Below are 25,295 nucleotides of genomic sequence, written 5' to 3'. Positions count from 1 at the left end.
CTGATTTAAGATTGAGAAGCTTTCTGACATTCAAATGGATGTATGGAGTTGGCAATTTGAGAGATGCATCTAGGGTTCAGCAAAGAGAACACAATCCTGCCTTTAAGGACTACCTCTTGTTGACTGAATGGGAAGAAAAAGCACAACCTGAAAGCTGAAGATTTTGTTTTATTTGGCAGATTCACTGGGGACTTAATCCCGGGACACAGTCTGTCAGCTCTGAGGGACTCAGAGAGGTAAGGAAGGAGTCAGGATATGTAGGAGTTTTTGCTAAAACAAACAAAACCCCCCAAACATGTAGTCGAACATCAAAAGATTACTGCTAATCATAAAAACAGGCATCTCAAGTTAATAATTTTAGTGCTTTTCTGTGTGTGGGAAGGTGCAAGAGTCTGGGCTTATTAAAACCATTCCTTTGATGTACAGCCAGTATCTTGTTTTTCTCCATCCTGAGTCCCCTCAGGGTGCACTGGCGGGGTGGGGGTGGGGGGGTTCCTGATAGCAGCTGTCTGATGGCCACAGCATCCTTTGTTTACTGAAATGGCAGGTGACTCTTTGTCCACACTCTGAACACAGCAGTGGGGATGAAGGCTATCACCTGTAAGTATTCTTCTAGACTTTATTTTTCCTTATGTTTCCTTAAGCATTCTTTAAGACTTGATTTCTTATGTGTTTGTTATGAAGTATTAACTTAGTAGTTGACATCTCTTAATGTATACTATTGACTAGGTAGCATTTTTCTTCTCTTTCTCTAATTGTATCCTGATTTTCACTGAGGAACCCACCTAATCCCTTAGGTAGTTCTCAAACTTGACTGCCCACTGTAACTACCTGGAGAACTTTTAAAATATGCCTGTGTGTCATCCCCAGAAATCCTGATTTAGGTGATCTGGCATACAGCCTTCAGTTGAAATTTTTAAAAGGTACTCAGGTGACTCTAAAGAGCAGTAAAGTTTGAGAACCACTGACACATGTGTTTCCCAGAAAACAGGTCTTATCCACAGTTCTTAGGGTTGGCCTCATTGGTTTAAATGTAGTTCCAACCCTCTTCCCACATCGATTAGTTCAGAAATCTAGACCAATCTAATTAGCACAAACATTTCAGAAGTTGAACTGAGAAGGAGACTATAGATTGCTATTATCTTTTGGTAAAGTTTCTTTTGCTTTCAAGAGGCAGCAGCAGGATGGAGTGTTATGTGGGTGTGAGGGCAAGAATGATTATAAGCAACACTGATGAAGGCAACTGCTAAGGGGAAGAATCTGAGGACTGAGCCATTCATGGAACTCAGCCAACCTCAGAGCCCTGCTATACTTTCAGACATCCAGTTAAGCCAGTTTGTCTAACATACTTTTATTTAAACTAGTTTGGATCTTGAAATATTTGAGAAATAATTTCCCAGAAAAAAAAAAAAAGCCTTTTATCTTGGAAAGTCTCAAAAGAGACCAAACAGGGTAGATAACGAGAGATAGAGGTGCTCTAACTACATATTTGGACTAAATATCTAAGTATTAAAATCAATATTTGACTAGGACCAGAGATTAATATTACCGTTAAGAAGGAATATCTGCTGTACACCAGAAACAACATTGTAAATCAAAGATATTTCAATTTTAAAAAAAGGAATGTCTGGAATATTTTAAAATCTGAAATTTTATTTAAGAATTTAAAATGGTTGCCAGAAGGGAAAGAGGAGAGGGGAGGGAAGGGAGGGAAGGGGGGGGGAGAGAAGGGAGGAAAGAGGATAGGGAAGTGAGGGGAGGGAAGGGAAAGTAGGAGGAGGGGGGAAGGAGGAGGGATAAACTGGGAGTTTGGCATTTGCAGATCCAAACTACTTTGTACAGAATAGGCAACAAAGTCCTATGTACAGCACAGGAAGCTATATTCAATGGCTTGTAGTAACCTGTAATGAAAAAGAATATGTATGTATAACTGAATCACTATGCTGTACACCAGAAACTAATACAACATTGTAAATCAAAAAAATAAGTAAAAGTAAAACTAGAATTTAACATCCGCTGGGGGAAAAACAACACTATGAATCCTAAACATGTATTGTCACTACTTTTAGTAGTATCAGGGTGTGTCATGAAAAGTTCAAAAGACTTAAGATTTGAAGAGAATTGATATGATAAATCCACTAAAACTTGATTCCCAATGGAACTATAAAACAGTATGTGGATTGTAGATTTCCTAGGCACCTGTCCTTTATGTGGCCAGATTAAAAGCACAGGGCATGTCAGATCATTAGCTCTGAATGTTATGTTTAGATAGATGTCGTGACAAGCATTAATCTGTACCGGGTAAAAAAATACTACAAACAAAATAATAAAAAAAACACCCACATTTCTTTATAAAATACAAAAAATTGTCATGGAGACTGAGGTGAAAAGGAAAAAAACTGAACAATGTAATTCTGTTATTAAAATTTTTAGTAGTTGCATTAGTTTCTTAGGGCTGCCGTAACAAAGCCCTACAGACTGAGTGGCTTTAAAGAAATTTATTCTGTCATAGTTCTAGGAGGCTAGAAGTCTGAAGTCGAGGTGTTGGCAGGGCCCTGTCCCTCCGGAGGCTCTCAGCTAGGATCCTTCCTTGTCTTTCAGCTTCTGCTAGCCCCAGGTATTTTTTGATTTATGACAGTATAAATCTGATATCTGCTTCAGTTTTCTTCCTATGCATTTTCTACATCTTATAAAGGAAATCTGTCATTATTGGATTAGAGCCCACCCTAATGACCTCATTTTAACTTGATTACATCTGCAAAGACCCTATTACCAAATAAGGGCACATTCTAAGGCACTGAGGAGGTAGACTTCATATCTTTGGGGGGGACACAATTCAACCCATAATTGTAGTCAACAGCTGTGGTAAGCTGAGTATGGCTCCCAAATATGTCCACATTTCAATCCCTAGAGTCTGTGAATATTACCTTAAATGCCAAGAGGGATTTTCCTGATGTGATTTCGATATATGGAGATTACCCTGGATTATTTGAGTGGACCCAAGTGCAATCACCAGGGTTATTATGAAAGGGAAAAAGTCAAGGGAGAAAGAGATGGAAGCAGAGAGAGATTTGAAGATGGTATGATGCTGGCTTTGTGATGCAAGAAGGGACTATGAGCCAAAGAATGCCCCTCTAGAACCTGGAAAATTAATGGAAGAGGATTCTTTCCTATAACCTTGGGGAAGAGCACAATCTTGAGATCTACCTGGTGAAACTGATTTTTGTGCTTCTGATCTTTGGATCTGTAAGAAAATAAATCTGTGTTTCAAGCCACCACATTTATAGTAATTTGTTACAGAAGCCACAGGAAATTATACAACACCTTTATAGGATTTTTTTTGACAATTTAAGATTTGAATATGGATTGTACATTGGTTAATATTATTAAATCAATATTAAATGTGTTGGATGTAATAATGGTATTGTAGTTGTATAGTAGAATGTCCTTATTTGTAAGAAAGACATGCTGAAGTACTCAGGGAAATGGCTCAGAAAATAAGTGTGTGTGTGTAGAAAGGAAAAGATAAAGCAAACGCAGCAAATAGTAGTTGGTGAATCTAGATGAATACCACCTATTATGACCATTGTACTAGTTTTTCAATTTTTCTATAGGCTCAAATTTTCCAAAAAAAATTGAAAAATATTTAAAAACTTGTAATCAGACTTTAAAAACTAGTAAAAAAAAAAACCAAAACATCTTTTATAGATATTATTGTTCCATTTTATTTTTAGAGTAATGTTAACTGATAGAATTTCAACATATGAACATAAAATATTTTTCACTCCATTATGTTTAAAAGGCTTTTATGTATGTTTGAGTGATCATCTATATGTTAACTAGAACTCTGAAGGATATCCTTTGTTCATCACACTTAGGTATACTTAGAGGTAACGGTGACTTGTGTGATTGCACTAGTCCAGGGATATGCAATTAACATTGATTTAGACAATTGGTTGTTCTGCCTTCTAAAGTTGGACTTTGAAACTGAAGTTAGATGGGGGATTTTAATCAAATACTGAGACCAAGGCTAGATATGGAAAAAAGCCTTATCTAGGTATGTTATAGTTATTCTAAAAGCTTCCATAAAGGATAGACCACCTACAAAAGAGCAAGAATCAAGGTGTTAGAATCTAACTTCTGCCTCCTCCCTGAACTCCGGATTCTCATATTGTGTATTCCCAACATGGGGAATTTGATAGTTCCTATTCAATATTTCTACTTGGATAGCTACCAGGTAGCTATCCAAGTAGAAATTTTGTCTAAGATAGTACTCTAGGCTTTCCCCCCACAAACCTAACTGCCCCTCATATCAGTAAATTGCAGCTCTTTCCAAGTGCTCAGTCCAAGAACCTACAATTAATCCTTGATTCCTCTCCCTGTCATAACCTACATTCAATTCATCAATTTCATTTAAAATATTTTGATTACTTCTCACCATCTCCACTGCTACCACCCATCTGTCTCCTGAGCTGTTATTGTAGCCTCTTTGATATTCTCCCTGCCTCTACTCTTGCTCTCCTACAGTCTATTTTTCAGCATAGTATCCTGGATGAGCTTTAACATAAGGAAAATAATGTCATTACTCTGATCTGACTCTCCAAAGGCACTGCAAATTATTTAGAATGAAAGACAAAAATTTCAAATTGGCCTGTGAGACCCCTCGATAGCCTACATGATCTGACTCTCCACTACCTTTCTGATTGCATCTCCCTTCAGATCTTTCCTTTGCTTGCAGTGCTTCAGCCACAGTGGCCTTGCTTATTCCTTGTACTCCCCAAACCTGTGCCTGCCTCAGGGCCTTTGCACTTGCTGTTTTTTGTTCTTAGAATACGCTTCTCCAAGATATTCTAAGGCTCACTTTCTTACTTCATTCAGGCCTCTTTTCACATATTAACTGATTAGACCTGTCATCCACACTCCACTCCACATTCTACTTTACACATAGCACATATCACCTTCTGAATACTATACTATTACACATTTTTCTTATTTTCAGAATCCATCAACTAGAATGTAGCTTTATGTGGACAGGGACTTTTTCTATTCTGTTTACTGCTGTATTTCCAGCATGTGTTATTTAAGTGTAATTATTTTCCCTCTCCCTTATTGTGAGAAGCAATATGCACAAATACTCCTAACAGAACCTAAACAGGGTGTCAGTTTTGCTTTCACACCTAATATCTGGGGTGGTCACACCAAACAGAACAGGTTCTGACCAAGGACTACGGGAACTACATAACCAATATGTCAGTAGTTACCAAAATTTGAATCACCCGGTGTGTTTTATAGACTGTTTATCCCTGACTCTCACCCTCAGTGCCCCAGTGATTTGGATTCAGTGGAAGTATATGGGGCATTAGGGATAGATAGATAAATTGATCAAACAGCCTTTGAACTGTTTTAGGAAACCTGCTTTTTAAACTTTCTAGTCTCAAAAACACAGAGGGCCTTTATTATTATCTAATTTTTACTTCCTCTTTTCCAGAGAGAAAGAATGAATTGTTCCAGGGAGGGACAAATATTTGTAAGGGTAAATAGTTTTAATCAAAGCTGCTGTATTTACAAACTAGAAAAAGACTCACAGACAGAAAACAAACTATGCTTACCAAAGGGGAAAGGAGCGGAGTGATAAATTAGGAGTTTGGGATCAACATATACATACTACTATACGTAAAATAAATAGCAAAGACCTACTGTATAGTCCAGGTGACTATATTCAATATTTTATAATAAACTATAATGGAAAAGGATCTAAAAATATATGTATATTTGAATCAATTTGCTGTGCACATGAAACTGACATTGTAAAAATCATACTTCAATTAAAAATTTTTTTAAAAAAAACAATGAAAGCTGCTGGATAAAGTCTCTGGAGGACATTTTACGGTTAGCAGGGCCAAGTTCTTGAAATTCCTGAACAGCTATAAATCCTTCCTTCCTTACCCAGATTATAAAATAGCAAAAGTACAACTTCAGGGAATTGTGTAGATATCAAGATCTCGGGAAAAGGTTTACATAATAACATAATAATGGCCTTTGTATTATCTTACTCTGATGGTGGTGTTTAATGTCTTGAATTTGAGCAAGGTATATTGCTTCAGTATACACAGCTGCAAATGAATTTAGAAAGATGACAGCTTCTTCGACTGACAAGATGGGTGGCTCTGAAAAGTACAGGAAAGTGAGACAAGGAGTGTGTGTAGACTAAAATTACTTCAATCACGTATGGTCAGAAAACGTGGCCTGCCATATCAGTAAACAAGGGATGTTGCGACAATCAAGGCATCAGCCACTGCAGCCACCCAGACTGTGCACTGCAAAAGGATTCACTATAGAAACAAAACAGGACACTATAGGTGCTCGGGCGTGGTCTCAAAGTATTGCTTTGCATTTTTACAGTAACATTACGTTTGGTTTTCTGGGCTCAAGAAAAATGCATTTACAAAATATTGACCCAATCTAACTGCTATAGAGTAACCACTGCTTAACTACCCGCCCCCTATCCCCCTGAACAGATTTACATTGATCACCACCCTTGCTAACCTATTCACTGTGAAGCCAATTATTTCTATGTAAATGAACACACACTAACTAGCTCTCGACCAATCTACAAGTCTTGTCCTACCTTGGGTTCTTTACCTGCCTCGTAAAATAAACGCAGGTTTCCACTAGGTAAACGAATAGGTGGCACAGAAAGAACCAATTAACAGAAAATGAAAATGAATTTAGAAAGATGACAGCTTCTTCGACTGAGAAGGTGGGTGGCTCTGAAAAGAGCCTTTGGCGGCAAGCGGCCCGGCGACTCGTGCGAGCGCCACGTCCCGGCAGGGGCTCACTTGGAGCTGGTGTACTTGGTGACGGCCTTGGTGCCCTCGGACACGGCGTGCTTGGCCAGCTCGCCGGGCAGCAGCAGGCGCACGGCCGTCTGGATCTCCCGGGACGTGATGGTCGAGCGCTTGTTGTAGTGCGCCAGGCGGGACGCTTCGCCCGCGATGCGCTCGAAGATGTCGTTGACGAACGAGTTCATGATGCCCATGGCCTTGGACGAGATGCCGGTGTCCGGGTGCACCTGCTTCAGCACCTTGTACACGTAGATGGAGTAGCTCTCCTTGCGGCTGCGCTTGCGCTTCTTACCGTCCTTCTTCTGAGCTTTGGTGACGGCTTTCTTCGAGCCCTTCTTGGGCGCCGGGGCAGACTTTGCCGGCTCAGGCATAACGGCGAGCACAAGCTGCAGGGACAACCAGGGACAACCAGGGACAACCAGCAACGCAAACCCAACGGCAGGGACAACCAGGGACAACCAGGAACGCAAACCCAACGGCAACACAGAGGCTACCGGAAGCGACTCGGTACTTACACTGGCGGTACGCAAATTAGGGTTCTGACTACGCCGCGTTGCGATTGGCGAGTTTTCAGTGGCGCTTCTGCGAGGGCGACGAGGTTATGTAAATGAGTGGATTCTGGTTTGAGCTATCCTATTGGTTAACAGGGCAAAGCTGTGCGGCAGCCAATCAGAATGCTCCGTAGACAATCGCCGTTCTGCCTATAAAAGGTTGAAGCGGCGTTGTATTCAGGGCGACTTTCCCGGTTGTCAAGTGAGAGCTACTTCACAGGAACTACTGCTGTCATGTCTGGTCGTGGCAAACAAGGAGGCAAGGCCCGTGCTAAGGCCAAGTCTCGCTCGTCCCGCGCCGGTCTGCAGTTTCCGGTGGGGCGAGTGCACCGCCTGCTGCGCAAAGGCAACTACGCCGAGCGAGTGGGAGCTGGCGCCCCAGTCTACATGGCGGCGGTTCTCGAGTACCTGACGGCTGAAATCCTGGAGCTGGCGGGCAACGCGGCGCGAGACAACAAGAAGACGCGCATCATCCCTCGTCACTTGCAGCTGGCTATCCGCAACGACGAGGAGCTGAACAAGCTGCTGGGCAAAGTCACCATCGCCCAGGGTGGTGTCCTGCCAAACATCCAGGCCGTGTTGCTTCCCAAGAAGACTGAGAGCCACCACAAAGCCAAGGGGAAGTAAGGCCGGCAAGAAGCCCCCCCCCAGTCCTCATCTCGATAGGGGTACCCGCGAAATCAAAGGCTCTTTTCAGAGCCACTCACACTCTCAAATAAAGAGTTGTTGCAGTAGCCATAACAAGTGTCTTCAGTTCCACCCTGCTCCAGTGGTAAATGCAGAACCCAGGGATAGGAATACTGGGGGGAGGGGGTGCTACTTGCCCGTTCCTCCCAACCGTTCCTCGCCTGTCGAGTTCGAGTGCTTAGACTATCCCCGTATCCTACTGGGGCGGGGAGTGGAGGAGTCGTAAGGCCTAAGGCTTAACTGCAGGTGGAGGTAGAAAGTCTGGGGCACCACGGTGGACTCGGTTCTAAGTATCCTGTCAGATTTCTACTCCTCTCCCCACCCCCCGCCTCCGCTCATCTTAACTGGGAGTCAGGTGCCTAGGGCGCTCTTGTAGCTGTTCCCGAGGCCCTTGACCAACACTTGAGGTCTCATAGTACATAGTAGGGGGACGTTCCCGCACGCGTACAGCCCACCCTGAACACCCCTGCCGGTTAGGGGAGCGGGCAGTTTCGGGGGTGTGGCACACCTGGGCTTTGGCTTAAGTGAGCTTACTGTCTTGGGGAGGCGGGAGGTTGGTCAGAGACGTGCCTCCCCGACGCAGATACAGGTCCCCACTCTAGGCTTTCACAGGCGGAACCTTGCGCCCGGAGTGGGGGCGGGGCGCAGGTAACTTTCCGCTGGAAAGGCAGGGAAAAAACGATCCGTTAAACCAACTAGAGGGCTCAGAGAAGGTAACAGGTGTTCACGGGGCCGGGGAACAAACGGGAGATTGCGGTTCAGTTCGGGAGCCAGAAAGCGCGGAAAGGAAGAGGGCATCGCGGGTAGCGTGTTCTAGGGAGAGAAGGGCTGAGGAACACTCTGATCTAGCTGCCCTGAAAGACGACTCTCGGGCCGAAAGAAAGACAAGGCACGGAAAACTGTTGGCAAACTGGAAAGTAGAGGGGGGAGGGGCGGTCGAGGGTAGGGAGGGTTCTGCCCAAGCCAATGAGTGGCTCGAAGGTGGATGGCGTCACAGCCAATGGGCAGCCAGCGCGGGACTTTTCAATTCTGGTCCCGCCCAATGGGGGGGGTAAAAGACAGTGCCTATAAAGAGTGCTGCCGCAGTCCGGGACCCGCTTACTCTCCCTGCTTGGCGCTGTACTGGTAACCTTGTGTTTTGGCTCGCTATGGCCCGTACGAAGCAGACCGCCCGCAAGTCGACCGGTGGCAAGGCCCCGCGGAAGCAGCTGGCCACTAAGGCGGCCCGCAAGAGCGCGCCGGCCACGGGCGGCGTGAAGAAGCCGCACCGCTACCGACCGGGCACCGTGGCCCTGCGAGAGATCCGGCGCTACCAGAAGTCGACCGAGCTGCTGATCCGCAAGCTGCCGTTCCAGCGGCTGGTGCGCGAGATTGCGCAGGACTTCAAGACAGACCTGCGCTTCCAGAGTTCGGCAGTGATGGCGCTGCAGGAGGCGAGCGAGGCCTACCTGGTGGGGCTGTTTGAAGACACGAACCTGTGCGCCATCCACGCCAAGCGCGTGACCATCATGCCCAAAGACATCCAGCTGGCCCGCCGCATCCGCGGGGAGCGGGCCTAAGAAGCGCGCGCTCGGCTCAAGGTTCCATCACATCCAAAGGCTCTTTTCAGAGCCACTCACAACTGCACTTGGAAGAAGCTGTGCCACTCGTCAGTGTTCTTCCGGCAGACCTTATAATCCGGGAGGAGAGGGCGCTAGAGTGGGCAAAGAATTGGGCGTGCAGCAAGTATGTTAGGGGCCAGGTATCGAGCCTAGTCCCTGCCTGCTAGCCGCCTTATCTGGGCGGGCGAGGTCGCCGCTGCTTTCTTGGGCGCGGCCAGGGCACCCACTCTTCGCTTCTTGGAGGCGGCCGCGGGCCATCCTGGAAGAGTGGGCTTTGCGCACTTTGGTCGGGCTTTTCCGGGGCGTCTCCGCACTCGGAGGTGGCCCAGAGCTGTAATCGCGCTGGGAGGTGGGCGGGAGGGGGGAGTGACACGCTGAGACCACGGAGAGTCACTAGGGGACGCTCGGGATTCGCGGGCCAGAGCGCGTAGGGGCTGGCCTTTTAGATTGGGCAGCTGAGAGCTGGGGATGGGCGAGAGCCCGCTACCTCCTCACCCATGCGAGAAAGGGCCCCACCCTGCGGGGCCCTCCGGCTTGGAGGGAGGTCGTCCCCTCTGACCGTCCTAGTTTCTGCCCAGTAAAGTGTGGGATTCCAGTGCCCTAGCTGCTAATTGGTTGTTGGTAATGTCCGGGCTTCTCAGCGGGAAATTTAGCAGATGCCAGTCATCACCTTGCTTACACTCTCTCAAAAGTCCCCTGCAGGCCTGAACGATTTTCCTAGTCTTTTTTTTAACCAAAGACAAAGGATCAGAATAGTTAAGTAGTTTATTACGTTACACTGTCATAGGCAACAGCTTGCCACAAAGATGAGAAGTGACTACAACGGGGGTGGCCGTACAGGGTCTTTTATTGATAGGAAGGGGCTGGTAGGGAAGAAGGGAAGAATCCTTCCTTGCCTCTCAGTTTCCAGTGACTCCTGGCGTTTCTTGGCTTCTGGTAGCATAACTCCAATTTCTACCTTTGTCTTCATATGGCCTTCCTCCTTGTGTCTCTATCCAAATCACCCTCTCCTTGCTTTTATCCCAGCCTCAATGCAGGATGATTTCATCAGAAGACACTTAGTTACATCTGCAAAGACCGTATTTCCAAATAAAGTCACATTCTGAGCTTCTGGGTGGATATGAATTTGGGAAGGACCCTGTTCAACCCACTATAGATGCTGGGCCCTTCACCTCAGGGCCCTCTGGAAGACTTCTGGTTTTCCCTTTCTAGGGGACTATGAAGTCTCTATCTCGAAAGGCCCTCTAATAGAGTTGCTTACACCTGAGTAGAAAACTAAGCGACAGCTTTACCTTTTCCCTGGTGATCCCCATGTCCATGAGCGTGGAGGCTGGAGGGGAAGCTGCGTCTCCTCTTGGGAAAGTCTAGGCTTCAGGGGCGGTACAGGGAGATGTCTCTGTCCCTTGGCTAGATGCCTCTGGTAACTATGAGAAAGCCTGAACTGTGTTCCCCGGATTCACTTGTCTGGGAAAAGGTGGAATAGAAAAGGCATGGAGCTAGAATATGGGCTGAATGTCTATTTCAATATCTGTAAAATGGTGACAATAAATGTAAACACCTCAGAGAATTACCATAGGCATAAAAGGAGATAAATACAGTCCATGCAAAATACTTAGAGCAAAGTCTCAACATGGCAATAAATTAATATTTGTCAGTCAATGTTATTAACATGGTAAACACTAATTGATGAAAGTCCTAAATCTTTCCTTTAGGAACATTACAATCATGTTGTGGAAAGAAAAATACATTGGAAACGTTACATTATCTAATCTCTAGATGATTAGCACATACAGATTCTGCTAAATTGTGGCCCAGACATTAAGAATATTTGGGTTCCTGGGTGTCTTATGAATCACAAAAGCCATCCACTATGTCCTCTCATTTGATTCCACAATAACCCAGGAAAGGAAAAGGTTTTTTATTTTACAGGTAAGGAGATTTCTGGTAAAGAAGAGACGACTGGGAATGTGAGTCACCCAGCATAAACATGGCCAAGATGAAATCTGAGCCTAAATTCTGTGTTTCACTTTTTTTTTTTTTTTTTTTTTTAGATTCAAGGCTTCAGGGGAAAGGGATACACACAATAGATACAAATAATATCCGTATGTGTCCTGTAGGGAAGGAAAAATAATTTCCCCTCTGCCCTTTTGAGTTCTTAGATGGGTCCCCCATAATAAGAGAGATTAACAAGAAAAAAAAAACAAACAGAAGTTTACTAACATGTACACATGGGAAATACTTGGGAAAATAATAACTCCCTGAGGTGAGTTAGATTCAGACTTAAATACCATCTTAATAGGGAAAGAGGAGGGAGGACTGGCCTCTAAGGGGCGAGTAAATGACTTTGGAGGAAAATGAATGGGCCCTAGAACAGATGGGAAGTATGATAGTTTGTGACAGAGTTTGTCTGGGTGTGATATTGACTTCTAGTCGCCTCTCTTGTGATAAGAATCAGTCTTTCCTGCTCAATGAATCCCACCCCCAGGGAAGGGCATTATGACAATTGGGTTCCATTTGGAGAGTCTGTCCTTAGGCAGATAAGGGAAATTCAGAGAAAGTCTGTCCCTGTATTTGCTGTTTTTCAAGTACCTACATCTCAAAATTATCAATATGCCAAAGTGGCATATTTTGGGGCGGCATGTTCTATGACACTTTCAGTACAGTAGAATAGACTTCTGACCTCAACCCACAGTAAGAAACACATTTTACATTGCTTCCTGGACACAATCACACAAGAATACAAGTTGCAACAGGTTTCACAAAATGATACTTGCTATTTGTGATACACTGGTATTTTCTCTTCTGCTTTTTAAAAAAGGGCACTCTATCAAGTAAACCAAATTCATACCCCACTAATGAATTACAACCTGTAGTTAGAAAAACACTGGCTAGAGGAAACTACAAATAGTAAAGTAAAAGTCATCTTACTTATTTTTTAAAGTCTTACTATTTCTCTGAACATGCCTTCTGAATCTGTTTGCACACACAACCTGATGCCTGTCTTTGTGGGGAGGTGATGTCCACATCAATAGCTAGAGTAGAAGGCCTCTTGTGACAGATGGCAAAGAGAAATGCAGGTTCAGCTCTGTGGGAGCTGAGAATGAAAACCCATTTCCAGCTTAACAAATAAGGGAATCCTTCCTACAGGAGGTGATATTTGAGGTGGGTTCTCAAGAATGCTTAGGCTGTGAGACATGTTTAGACTGGGGGCTTGGAGAAGGTGGTATAATCCAGAGGGGACAGTGAAAACAAAGACAGAAGAATTCTTGTTGGGCCACGTATAGCATGGACAAAGGGCAGTAATGAGACGTGAGCTGTTAGTATTGGGGACAGTTTTAGGGGCCTGCCAAACTAGGAGGGCCTAGGTTTTACTCCATAAACAATGTTGGGGAAAATGAGATGGGTAAGCAATACACAGGAGAGCAAACACAAAAGCAGTCACTCACGTGGAGATGCTTGAACTCGTTAATAATCAAAGAAATGAAAGTGAAAACAACGATATCGCCCTACACCAGAGAGTCTGGCGAAGCTTAGAAAGTCAGCTGACCCAAGTGTTAGCCTGGAAGTGGGCTCCTAGAAGCCCTGATGCGTTGGTGTTGGAAGTCTGGGCCAACCATCCTGGAGGGGAGCCTGGTACTCCTTCATTCAATAAAGAATAAATAGACCCTAGTAATTGGAGTTCTGGTCCTGAGTTTTTATTCAAAAGATATTCTTACATAGGTCCATAAGGGAGATGTACAATGATGTTTATAACAGCATTTTTTGTGTTGATGGAGACTTGCAGCAAACCTGGATGTGTATCACTGGGAGAGCGGGAAGATCAAATTTAGGGTCTGCACATCCTGAAGGTATTGACAGCACTTCAATCAACAAAGTGCATGTTCACATCACAATGTGGAAAGCAAAGAGAGATGCAGGTTGAATTTTGTGGGAGTCGAGCACGAAGGGCCATTTCTACATTAAGAGAAACCCCACTGAAGTGAATGGACACTCCTTTGAGGGTCAGGGTGCATCTGCAGCCGAGGGTGCTTGAATGGACACAGACCATCTGGCCTCTGAGACTGAGTTTTCTGTTTCCAGTGCCATTCAGCTCCTTTCTGTTTCCATAGTTATGTCAGCCTAGAAACTAATCAGGTTCTTTAAAGTCCGTTTCCATATACCTGGTCTAATCCTGCAGGGTCTGGCTCTGCATCCCTGTGTGACCTCCAGATTTTGCACTTTACCTCCTTGCCATCTAAACACTACCCACACTAGACTTCTTGTAGTGCCTCCTGTCTCCCCACATTTGCTGTCCTCCACTCTCCTCCAGGCCTCTGCCTGGAACACTCCACCTTCCCAGCTCTTCTGGTGTCATCCTGAAAGTCCTTCCTCAGAGAGGCCTTCCTTAACCTCTTAAGTGAGGCCTTCTTCCATTACACTCTATGGATCTGTACTTCTCCCATCTTAACCATTGTCACATTTTATTATAGTCACTGGTTTAATACCTGTCTTTCCTTCTAACCACCAAAAATCTAAGAAGACAGAAGCTACTCTATTCTGTTTTACCTTATATCCTCACTGCCTAGCAGATTTCCTGATATCTAATAGATATTCAATAAATCATTGAATGAAAGATGAATTAATTAGATCATACCTAACAATGCTTAGGAGTCAGAGTGGACCTAGAGAGCCTTTTTTATGGAACTTACTAATGCTAATAGATACTTAACAATTATTTATAAAATCTATAATGACGTAAGACAAGTGGTTGATGGAGGAAAAGTCTGGGGGCAAAGGAGGACACTGGTGAAGGGGGCAGGAGGGAAGAATTATAAAGGGGCACTAGGAAAGTCTGGGGGGTGGATATGATGGATAGGATCGTTATTTTGATAGAAGTAATGTTTTCATAGGTCTATATGTCTGTCTACACTTAGCAAATTGTACTTTAAACATGTACATTTTATTGTATGCTAATTATACCTCAGTAAAGTTTTGTTCTTTTGCTTTTTTTTTTTTTTAAGCAGAGGTGAGGATGGTAGAAAAATTAATTGAGATGTATCCTTTGAGGTGGAAGATTATAGCCCTGGCTTGAAAGAAAGAGTTAAAATACCAAATTCTAACACTTCTTCCTTCCTCACTCTGTAACTTACTTCCTAGCAAACATCATGCCCAGGAGGAGCCCACAACCCATAACCAGATGTCTCTCACGTTTGTAAAGGTATTTCCACTGGGGAACCTTACAACTCTGGGACAAACTAAACGGAGTGGAGCTACATCCTCTGGGATGGAGAATGAGAGCACCCCCAATCCCTCCCTCAAGGCTTTCAGCCACCACCACCACCGTAGACTTACATCCAGGGTGCATCCTGAGAATAAAACAGGCGGTATTTATTTTAATTTTAATTTTAATTTTAATTTTAATTTTAATTTTAAAGTATAGGTCTTTTCCCCTAAAGCCCAGGTTTTGGGAGAGAAGAGGAATCTTACTTTCTTAAGTCCCTTTAGCACTAAATTTAGAGTTTATTCTCTGGAGAGTTTCTGAGAAGCCTCTCTGTGTCTTAGTTGCCTCATCTGTAAAATGGGAGAAAATTGTGACTACTTCATCGGGTTCTAGGTACTCTGCAAGTGTTAGCTAAACTTTCTGAAGGACTTTATTTCTTCTAACTTGTTTATAATGCTTCTTGTTGGAGATCATTTTGTTTGGGTTTTTTTGGTTTTTTGGTGGTCGTGTATTTTTCAATTCTAAGCACTGACAGTGTGGCGATAACAGACTATTTCAGCCCCAGTACACCTCTGAGGTAGAAGTACATTTCACCAATGGTTTATAAATATTTATCCTCCAAATCAGAGGCATCCACCTTTTCCACAGATCCAGTAGTGGTTGTATCCATTCATTTAACTTAGAAAATATATTGCAGAAGAATCCAGCCAAACTTTTAAATTAACTGATAACTTTATTAATAATAATAGCATCTACACACATTTGAAAACACACACGTAGGAAACATAGATTTATTCAGTCTCTGATAATATCTGGAGTCCATTTGGATTCATGAAACCCCTGCAATCAACTCCAGGACCTCTTAACCAAAAGCAGAATTGAGTAACTGATCAGATTGTCAGTGTCTTTATTAGCAAAATCAAGGCTTGGACAGAAAGATTCAACATTCTGTAATTACATGAAATAAAACTAAAATACAATTGTCCTCACATTTGAGGATACAAAGGTGAACAATGTTACCTGCATGACCAGTGGACCAATAACTACTTCTTGCAATCTTGTTTTTAAAGAGATACTAACCTAGTTTACCTCACATGGTCTCCTGACATAGGGTTGTTTTTTCGTTTTGTTTTGTTTTGTTGGTGAAGGGGAGTAATTAGGTTATTTATATTTGCTTAATTTTTTAATGGGGATACTAGGGGTTGAACCCAAGACCTAGTGCATGCACTCTACCACTGAGTTTACCCTCCACCCTGCAAGTGAGATATGGTGAGTGTAAATTAAAGCTCATCTAGGTGGGGGAACAAGGTATCAGGATGGGGAAAGGGCGTCAGAAAAGGAGAAAGGAAAAGGATCTTTCCAGTGACCAACGTTCTGAATTTAATGAAAATCCGAGAGATTAGGCCAAAGTGAGAAGCATAAAGGGAGGACTTCAATTTGCCATCTCCTTCGTCTTTGACGCAAAAAACCAAACCAAACCAAACCAAACCAAAAAAAAAAAACAGGCCTCCTCCGAGCTATTGACCTGAGGTGAGGTGACCACGGACAGACTTGGGAAGGAGATCCAAAAACATTTCCATTTTCATCGTGTCTTCACATACATCTAAAGTATACCTCACCCATCCATCCACGGAAGCGATTAAGAAAGGGGTGGGACAGGAAAATAAATTCAACAAGTTAATTCAAGTGTCCATTGTGTGCCAAGTACTGGTTGGCGCTGACGATACAGAGGAAAACCAGACCAGCAGTTTCTGTTAAGGACTTGAGGAGAAAGACGATAAACAAGAAAATAAAAGAACAAGACAATTTCTGACACCCGCTAGGAGGAAGACAAAACACAGTGAGGGGCCAGGACAGGCAGGAACGAGAGGCGCAAATTCCTGAGTGGATGACTTGAAAGGGTCTCAGAGGATTTTTAAACCCAGACTAAAATGACTAGTGCCTTGCAGTGACCCGAGGCCGGAGCGTTCCAAGAAAAGAGAATTAAATGCAAAAAACGATCCACAAACCGAGAAATAATAGGGACTTCAAAGAGCCAAAGTGAGCAGCGGAAACCACAATCTATCCATACTGGAGCCGCGCGTGATTTTGAATATTCATGTCGTCCAATCACGGGAAGGATGAAACCATGCAGCGCGGGCTCCACCCGGAGTACTCCGAACGGCTGGTATCCACAGAAGGCCACATCGCAGGGTAGAACTGGTGATCCGGCACCCAAGCAGCTGTCAAACTATGGAGAATTCCTCAGGGCAGTGACGCAGTGTTCGCAGAACCCGGGCTTAGTTGTGTCTTGGGGTCCTTCCTCGTCGAAATCACTCACTTCGTTTTAGAACGCCGATGAAACATACCGAACAGAGCCACCAGGACAAGTCTGGGAGCGGAGGGTGGGGACAAGCAGTCTCGATATCCTAATTTAGAACTGACTCATAGGAAAGCTAAACAGCACAGTGAGGGGTTAAGACGCGCCCTAGATTAAAAAGCAAAGCCAGTCACGCTCCAGAAACCTCGTCAGAAGGGATTAAAAAGCTACGTATACATCTTCTGTGACCTTTAGCCAACTAGAGTAACTTATTTTGTGAGAAGGAATTGAAAGGGAAAACAAGTGAACAAAGCTCTTTTCTGATTAGGTGGGTGGCTCTGAAAAGAGCCTTTGGAGGCAAGCGGCCCGGCGACTCATGCGAGCGCCACGTCCTAGCAGGGGCTCACTTGGAGCTGGTGTACTTGGTGACGGCCTTGGTGCCCTCGGACACGGCGTGCTTGGCCAGCTCGCCGGGCAGCAGCAGGCGCACGGCCGTCTGGATCTCCCGGGACGTGATGGTCGAGCGCTTGTTGTAGTGCGCCAGGCGGGACGCTTCGCCCGCGATGCGCTCGAAGATGTCGTTGACGAACGAGTTCATGATGCCCATGGCCTTGGACGAGATGCCGGTGTCCGGGTGCACCTGCTTCAGCACCTTGTACACGTAGATGGAGTAGCTCTCCTTGCGGCTGCGCTTACGCTTCTTGCCGTCCTTCTTCTGGGCTTTAGTGACAGCTTTCTTCGAGCCCTTCTTGGGCGCGGGGGCGGATTTTGCCGGCTCAGGCATTGTAGAAAACACAGCGGGTTAGCAGAGAAAAGATGTGTGAGAATGGGCGGGCATGATCCTTTTATAACCATCGTATGCAAATTAAGGCTCCAAAAGTCTTTCGTTTCCATTGGGCCTTGTGGAGACCTTGCGTTATCAGTAATAGCTACGTAACAACACCGACTCCTGATCTTATTGGCTGTTTCTGGAGACAATTTAGGACCAATGAAAAACTCGTTCCTGACCCCACCCCTAGGAAAGCTTATAAAGGCTCTCCAATTGCTGCTCTTTCAATCCTGTTTGTTGCGAAAGTCTCTGCTTTAGGGATTTTTGGCCTTGTTTTCAAATTATGTCTGGTCGTGGAAAGCAAGGAGGCAAGGCCCGCGCTAAGGCCAAGTCCCGCTCCTCTCGTGCAGGCTTGCAGTTCCCGGTAGGGCGAGTGCACCGCCTGCTGCGTAAAGGCAATTATGCGGAGCGGGTGGGGGCCGGCGCCCCAGTCTACATGGCTGCAGTCCTGGAGTACCTGACGGCGGAAATCCTGGAACTGGCGGGTAACGCGGCGCGAGACAACAAGAAGACGCGCATCATCCCTCGTCACCTACAGCTGGCCATCCGCAATGACGAGGAGCTAAACAAGCTGTTGGGTAAAGTCACCATCGCCCAGGGTGGCGTTCTGCCCAACATTCAGGCCGTTCTGTTACCAAAGAAAACCGAAAGCCACAAAGCCAAAAGCAAATAAACCCTAACAAAGTAGACCAAAGACCAAAGGCTCTTTTTAGAGCCACCCAAGTTCTCAAAAAAAGAGCTAATGCGCTGTTTCGTGATCAGCCCTTTACTTGATACTTTAGTGGCTCTTAAAAGAGCCTTTGGGGTGAGTAGGGGTGGTGTCAACCTCCCTAGTTACTTATTCTTGCCAGGTTTGTGACTCTCCGTTTTCTTGGGCAACAAGACTGCCTGGATATTGGGCAGGACGCCGCCCTGGGCAATAGTGACACCTCCAAGTAACTTGTTGAGCTCTTCGTCATTTCTTACGGCTAGCTGCAAATGGCGAGGGATGATGCGCGTCTTCTTGTTGTCTCGAGCTGCGTTCCCCGCCAGCTCCAGAATTTCTGCGGTCAGGTACTCGAGCACGGCCGCCAGGTACACCGGCGCGCCGGCCCCCACCCGCTCGGCATAGTTGCCTTTGCGCAGCAGGCGGTGCACTCTCCCCACCGGGAACTGAAGGCCAGCGCGAGATGAGCGCGACTTGGCCTTAGCGCGAGCTTTGCCCCCCTGCTTTCCGCGTCCTGACATTACGGGTAAATATGCAGTTACGGCTGGTTTTTCAAGGAGAAGGATATGAAAAGGATAACGAGTTTGATGTGATTTATAAGAGCTACCGGGAGGGGTGAAGGAAAGTCGTTTGATTGGCTAAAAGCGGAGCCCGATCAAACAGCCAATAGGGAAGCTGAAAGCAGACTCTTCGTTTGCATCTTACACTACGAGGAAATGACGGATTGTTTTAAGTGCCTACCAATCGCTGGGAGCCACATTAAAGCCCCTTATTTGCATGGCAGGATTTTTAAAGAGGTTTTCAAACGAAACGCTGTTCTGTTTTTTTTTTTTTAATTGGTAATTTTTTCTTCCAGTTTAGGATGGTAGGTCCCCCCCCCCCAGCTTACAGCGAGGGAAATCCCAAGGGCCCAAAAGGACTGCAGAGAGCCTCCAGCAGACGAGTTAACTACCAGTCAAGGGTACCGGATTCTGAAGCTGATTATCCCCTTGAGCCATAAATTATCCTCCAAACCTTTCCCTTTCTGTCTTCCTCAAAGCCAAACTCCATTAAAGAGTACAGTACTACTAAGGCCATCGGCTTTCAACGTAGTTGTTGCCCGCGGTGTGGCTTTGCCCCATCCCCACCCGCCTCCGCTCTTCGGGGTCTAGTTGGACCCAGGGCTAGATTAGACTTGTCATTCTCCTTTTGACCTCCAGGAGGCGTCCGATACTGCCTTGAAACTTGGCTTTCAAAATGTCGCCCTCCGTCTTTCCTCATTCTCCTATTCCTCTGCCTGTCCCTAAATCCGCGTGTCCACCTGGGCTGTGCCTCCCTACTGGCCCCTCCCCCACATTCCTCCATTCTTCACTTTTCCGGAAGCCTTACCCACATCCATGTTTTCAACTAACATCCAGATTCATTCCAGCTCAGACCCTTATACCCAGCTACTTACTGGATACTTCAACCTGCTTGTCCCAACAACTCGACCAAACCAACCGCGAACTCATCCAAACAACCCCTACCCTTTCTTTACTCTCTTACCCTGAATTGCACCAACAATCTTCCAGATACCTAAGCCAGAAATCTGCTTTTCCCTACGTCTCAACAGCATATCCAATATTACTTTCTTAACATATCTTCACGCTTCCTCCACGATCCTCTTGTCTGCAATCATCGCTCGCTCTGACTTCAGCAGCCCCTGCAGACCCCTGTGAGTAATAATCCTCCGCCTACCTTCCATAGATCTTTCCTGAAAGTAAACCCTCCTCAGCTTCCCATCTCTGAGAGTTGTACATCCCCACACCATTTTCACCCTTTCCTGAGTACAGAGAAAAGAATAGACTTAAGTTCTATTCCTTGAGTACTTTTCTGGTGTTTCTCTTTTATCCTCACCTTTGTTAAACGGACGTTTATTGAGTACGTGCTACCCGTCAGGCAGTGGATATACGTATGATTGACACCGATAGACACGACCAACTTCATTTTGGCGATCCGGCGCCATTTCGGGACAAGCCTGAGCTGACAAGCCACAACATCTACCTTCTGCCTCGGTAAAACCCTCCCCGGACCTGAGTGAGAACTACTGGCGGGAGTGTTCATCCTACATGCCCCTCTCTTTTGGACACGCCCCTCTCACTTTCAGCATCCCTCATTTGTCACTTTCAGTATCCCTTATTTGCATACGAACCCACCAATCAGTTCCTACCCCTGGGTATAAATACCCAAGCCTGTGCAGGGAGAATTCTGTTGCGGTTTGGGGATATTTCTTTGTGGGTGCTTTGTGGTAAGGTAGATTGTGATGTTGCGTAGTGCCTGATGCTTTCTTTCTGGTTATTAACAAAGACTAATGCAGAGGGGCCTGTACTGAATGTACTTAAATGCCTGGAAGTTGAAGCAGTATCAGCTATTTCTAGAAGTTACCCCTGATGAGAGTGCAGGAATTGATTTGTGAAGTACGGAGTTAATCAAGGCTAGTGAAGTGTTTCCTCAATAATAGGATGTAACTGAAGATTCTAACCCAACTGACTAGCATTTCAGAAGATGCACATGTTAATAGGCATAGTCTATGTAGTGTCTAAGTGGGGCAATTAGAGACTGTGCTGTTTCTCTATCGCTAAGAGTATGTGCTACACACAAAGGTTTGGACTGTTAAAGAAGTTCCCTTGGTTGTGAAAGGGTCAGATTGTTCTCATAGCCTGGGTGAAATATTTTAAGATTATCCAACTCTACCTCAGGTTCTGTGCTCAATTAACTTTCCATTTCTATTTCAAGATTAAAAAGTATGAGACGGGAGAACTAGTTTGGGAAGGTATATCTATCACTAAAAGTTAAGTCAATTTGCATTCTGAGCTATTCATAAATTTCTTGTGTATTTTGTTACTGTCTCTTCCCAGTCGACTCTGGAAGTTCTAATAGTGTCAACCTTTCAGTCCTAATGGGCATAGAACAAAATACAGATTGTGGGGAACCTGTGACAACCCTAGTACTCTTCGAGGGCCTGCTTGAAGGGCCAGCTGACCTCCCACTCTTTGACCTCTGATGTCTTTTTTTACGTCTATAACAGTGACCCTATGCTGTTAGGAAGGGTGAAGGGAAAAGAGATTATACTGAACCCTTGTTATGTGGTAAGCCCTATGCTAGGGGCTATCGATGAAGAAGACACATAGTTGTCCCTCAGTACCAACAGAGACTGGTTCCAGGACCCACAGTGGATATCATAATCTGAAGATGTTCAAGTCCCTTATAGAAAATGGTGTAGTATTTGCATATAACCTACCCACATCCTCTCAGATACTTTAAATCATCTCTAGATAACTTACAATACCTAATACAATATAAATAGTTCTAAATATAATGTAAATACTACATAAATAGTTGCCAGTGCAGGGCAAATTCAAGTTTTGCTTTTTGGAACTTTCTGGAATCATTTTTCTTAATAGTTTCTATCCACGGTTGGTTGAATCCTCGGATGTGAAACCCATGGATACAGAAGGCCATCTGTAATTGTTTCACAGATAAGGAAACTGAGGTTTTGGAGTTAAAGCACTTGCTGAAGGTCACACCACTACTTACAAAGACAGGATTAGAACCAAGGGCTGCCTACCTCAAAGACTGTTCATGATCACTTTGTGCACACTGTCACACTAACTACATTATGGGCTTCATGATGTCACTTAACTTGCCGAGTCTTGCTTTCTCCCTCTGTTACAGAGAAGGAGAGAGTAGGAGACAAAATCTGACTTAATACTTAAGAGTCTATCCAGCTGTAAAACCTTATTAGATAAGTCCAGATAGGCCAATATCCTACAAATTACAGGCTCAATTACTATCTATTGCTCCCCAGAGCTCCTTTTCCAGCATTCCTACCAGAGCTATTAAAAAATAAAAGAGAGCAGGCCATTTGGAAAAGTAGTACACCATCACGGACAAACGGGCTGCAGCTTTTCTCCCTTAACACCTCTGGGATTTTTAACCAACGGTAACTGAGTTCCTTTCCAGGCAATCTAGTGAAGCAAACATTTAGTTTGCATTCTATCTCCATTCTACTGTTCCAGCCATACTCTTCCCCCTTCCCTTTTTCTTCTGCCTCTCCCCAACTCCATCCCCAGTCCTCTCCGTACTGAGCTGCACACCATTCATGAGATGAGCAAGGCCCTTCTATAGCTCCCTGCCATTGCACATACAGTTGCCTCTGGCTAGGATGCTTCAGCCTCCTCTTGACCTGCAAAATCCTCATCCTTCCAGTTTCCACCCAGATATCACCTCCTCTTTCATGAGGCCCTCCCTACTCCCACACACACATAGCCTCAATGCACCACATCTCTTTGTTCACATCCTGGTGTCAGAAGTTAACCCATCTGTCCTGTGTTTTGACCTTGGTCTCACTTCATTTCTGTGACCACCTCAAGGGAGAGACCATATCTTCTTCACCTTTGAATCAGGAGTCCTTGATTTCTTCTACCTTTCTCTTAATAGGGTAATGACATGTTCTGGCATGAGAAGGTGAAACTATACTCTTAGAGAATTAGTGTCTTCTTTTCCAAAATGTTTCTCTTTAGTCAACAAACCACTCACCAAATGCCAACTATAAACAGTAGACTGTAGTAACCAGAGTGATGGAAGATATGATAGAAGCTCATTAATTAAATAAAAATAATATACCCTACTATAATAGAGTCATGAGAGTAAATGTAAAGAACCTAGTATGGAACCTGGAACCTGAGATGCCCCAATGCTGGATTAGGAAGCAGAACAGCTTAACAGTGGTTAAGAGCCCAAATTCTCTGGGTTTGTTTACCATCTGTGACCATGGGCAACTTACCTAACCTCTTAGGGTCTCTACTTCCTCATCGTAAAGCAAGAGTAATAACAGTAGCTACTTCATGGACTTGTCACATTGAATTGAGAGTTCATAAATCTCAAACATTTACAATAGACTTGGCACCAACAAAGCTGTGTCATCACAAAAATTCTTTGAATGAGTTTGTCATTTCAGAAATAAACATTGTGTTTATCCTATGACCTAGCAATTCCGCTCCTGGGTATACACCAAACAGAAATAAGTGTTTACATCCAACAAAACGCATGTACAAGAATGTAGTATATTCATATACTATAATACTACACAACAAGGAAAATGCACAAATTACTGCCACACACATGGATAAATCTCACAATGCTGAGGAAGAGACAAACACAAATGAATTCATGTGTTCTATTTATAAGAAGTTCAAAATCAGGCAAAACTAATCTATGGTGCTCCAGGGTAGAATAATGATTACCAGTGTCAGGGTAGTACTGACTTCCCTGGGAGCCTTCCAAGGTGCTAGAAATTTCTGTATCTTGATATGGGTGTATTTGTATGTAAAATTAAGCTGTATACTTAAGATTTGTACATTTCTTATGTGGAAATTATATGTCAATAAGCACAAATTAATTTTTTTAATGAACAAATACTGAAGTAATTAATCATTATGGGGAAAAGAATGAATACTTTGCTGGGCATCTTAATCGTCATGTTACAGATTAGTGTTTACTGCTTTTTTGTTTTGTTTAATTACACATGAGGCAGCCACCACCATAATCTCTCAGTGCTTAAAACCTCTAAAAGTCTTAATCTGTCCATGACACACCTTCACTAAATAGCAGATATTATGATTATGTTTTTATCAGAAACAAAGACACTAAACTTGCCCTATGGAGCCTGAAACTTACAAAGCTTTCATTTGTTTTTGCAACGGGAATAATAATGATGTCAGCCCTTCCTATACATGTATGAGTTCACTTATCCATCCAACACATTGTATTGAACACCCACAAGTATGCCAACAATGAGCTTGACATAACACATCTAGAATGTAGTGAATACATTCCCTCCGGCCAGATCTCTCTTTTCACATGATTAGTTCCCACTAGTCATTCACATCTCTGTTTATATGTCCCCTCCACAGCAAGGCCTTCTCTGACCACAGCCTCCCACCAGTCCCCACCCCTACCCCAGTTACTGGATTAGCAAATTACAGATCCTGTAGATGCCATCTCTTTAATAGCTTTCTGGTCAATTGGCTTCTCTCCAGCACATCTCCTGCCTCCACTCAGATTATCTTTCACCAGACTATTGCCAAAGCCTTTTCTACTCTTGTCTCTGCTTCCACTCTTCCCATTCCACTAACAGATTCTTCACACACTAGCCAGAGTGCTCTTCTAATAGAAAATCCGATTCTTTTCTTACCATGTATCTTCCCCATGGTAATTTCATTCCCCTCACCCACTTCCCCACCTAAACCCCCACCCATGACTTCATTTCACCTTCAATAACTCTTCAGATACACTTCTCAAATGCAAAAATTAGTAGACAAAAGCTCAATGAGAAATAGAATATTAAGAAGACTCAAAGTATCTCCTACAACTACAAACGGAAAAAGAATAATTTTACAGTGGAGAAACCTGAGAGATACCACCTGAATCAACTGATCAGAATTATCACTAGTAAAAGGACAAAACAAATTATATGCCCCCATATGGTTCAGTGAGGACTCAATATCACTTCTGCAGTATTCCTGCCAAAAATGCATATCCTAAATCTGAATCAGAG

General features: G+C 44.3%; 6 protein-coding genes and 1 long non-coding RNA gene across 7 annotated transcripts; 3 read left to right on the top strand and 4 right to left on the bottom strand.

Annotated features, from left to right (window-relative positions):
- Nucleotides 1-1,633: 1,633 nt before the first annotated feature.
- Nucleotides 1,634-3,265, bottom strand: LOC140688124 (uncharacterized). Its single transcript, XR_012062880.1, has 2 exons — nt 2,928-3,265; nt 1,634-1,901 (listed from the first exon to the last, which is right to left on the bottom strand). It is a non-coding gene; the product is annotated as an uncharacterized lncRNA (long non-coding RNA).
- Nucleotides 3,266-6,700: 3,435 nt separating this feature from the next.
- On the bottom strand, nt 6,701-7,465 carry LOC140688123 (histone H2B type 2-E). The gene has a single exon (XM_072946660.1). The coding sequence runs from the start codon at nt 7,214-7,216 to the stop codon at nt 6,836-6,838; it is 381 nt and encodes a 126-aa protein (XP_072802761.1). The 5' UTR covers nt 7,217-7,465; the 3' UTR covers nt 6,701-6,835.
- A 96-nt stretch (nt 7,466-7,561) lies between these two features.
- LOC140688122 (histone H2A type 2-A) lies at nt 7,562-8,130 on the top strand. Its single transcript, XM_072946657.1, has one exon. It carries the CDS (start codon nt 7,631-7,633, stop codon nt 8,021-8,023), a length of 393 nt encoding a protein of 130 aa, XP_072802758.1. The 5' UTR covers nt 7,562-7,630; the 3' UTR covers nt 8,024-8,130.
- Nucleotides 8,131-8,289: 159 nt separating this feature from the next.
- On the top strand, nt 8,290-10,786 carry LOC102532015 (histone H3). The gene has a single exon (XM_006219751.3). The coding sequence runs from the start codon at nt 9,232-9,234 to the stop codon at nt 9,640-9,642; it is 411 nt and encodes a 136-aa protein (XP_006219813.1). The 5' UTR covers nt 8,290-9,231; the 3' UTR covers nt 9,643-10,786.
- A 5,200-nt stretch (nt 10,787-15,986) lies between these two features.
- H2BC21 (H2B clustered histone 21) lies at nt 15,987-17,997 on the bottom strand. The gene has a single exon (XM_031688915.2). It carries the CDS (start codon nt 17,965-17,967, stop codon nt 17,587-17,589), a length of 381 nt encoding a protein of 126 aa, XP_031544775.1. The 5' UTR covers nt 17,968-17,997; the 3' UTR covers nt 15,987-17,586.
- A 248-nt stretch (nt 17,998-18,245) lies between these two features.
- Nucleotides 18,246-18,699, top strand: H2AC20 (H2A clustered histone 20). Its single transcript, XM_006216915.3, has one exon. It carries the CDS (start codon nt 18,296-18,298, stop codon nt 18,683-18,685), a length of 390 nt encoding a protein of 129 aa, XP_006216977.1. The 5' UTR covers nt 18,246-18,295; the 3' UTR covers nt 18,686-18,699.
- A 46-nt stretch (nt 18,700-18,745) lies between these two features.
- On the bottom strand, nt 18,746-19,375 carry H2AC21 (H2A clustered histone 21). Its single transcript, XM_072945917.1, has one exon. The coding sequence runs from the start codon at nt 19,237-19,239 to the stop codon at nt 18,847-18,849; it is 393 nt and encodes a 130-aa protein (XP_072802018.1). The 5' UTR covers nt 19,240-19,375; the 3' UTR covers nt 18,746-18,846.
- Between the last annotated feature and the right edge of the window lie 5,920 nt (nt 19,376-25,295).

This window comes from Vicugna pacos, chromosome 21 (assembly GCF_048564905.1).
Source record: "Vicugna pacos chromosome 21, VicPac4, whole genome shotgun sequence".
Classification (NCBI taxonomy): domain Eukaryota; kingdom Metazoa; phylum Chordata; class Mammalia; order Artiodactyla; family Camelidae; genus Vicugna; species Vicugna pacos.
The sequence above is the reverse complement of the archived record's forward strand: the minus strand, read 5'-3'. Positions and strand labels throughout refer to the sequence as shown.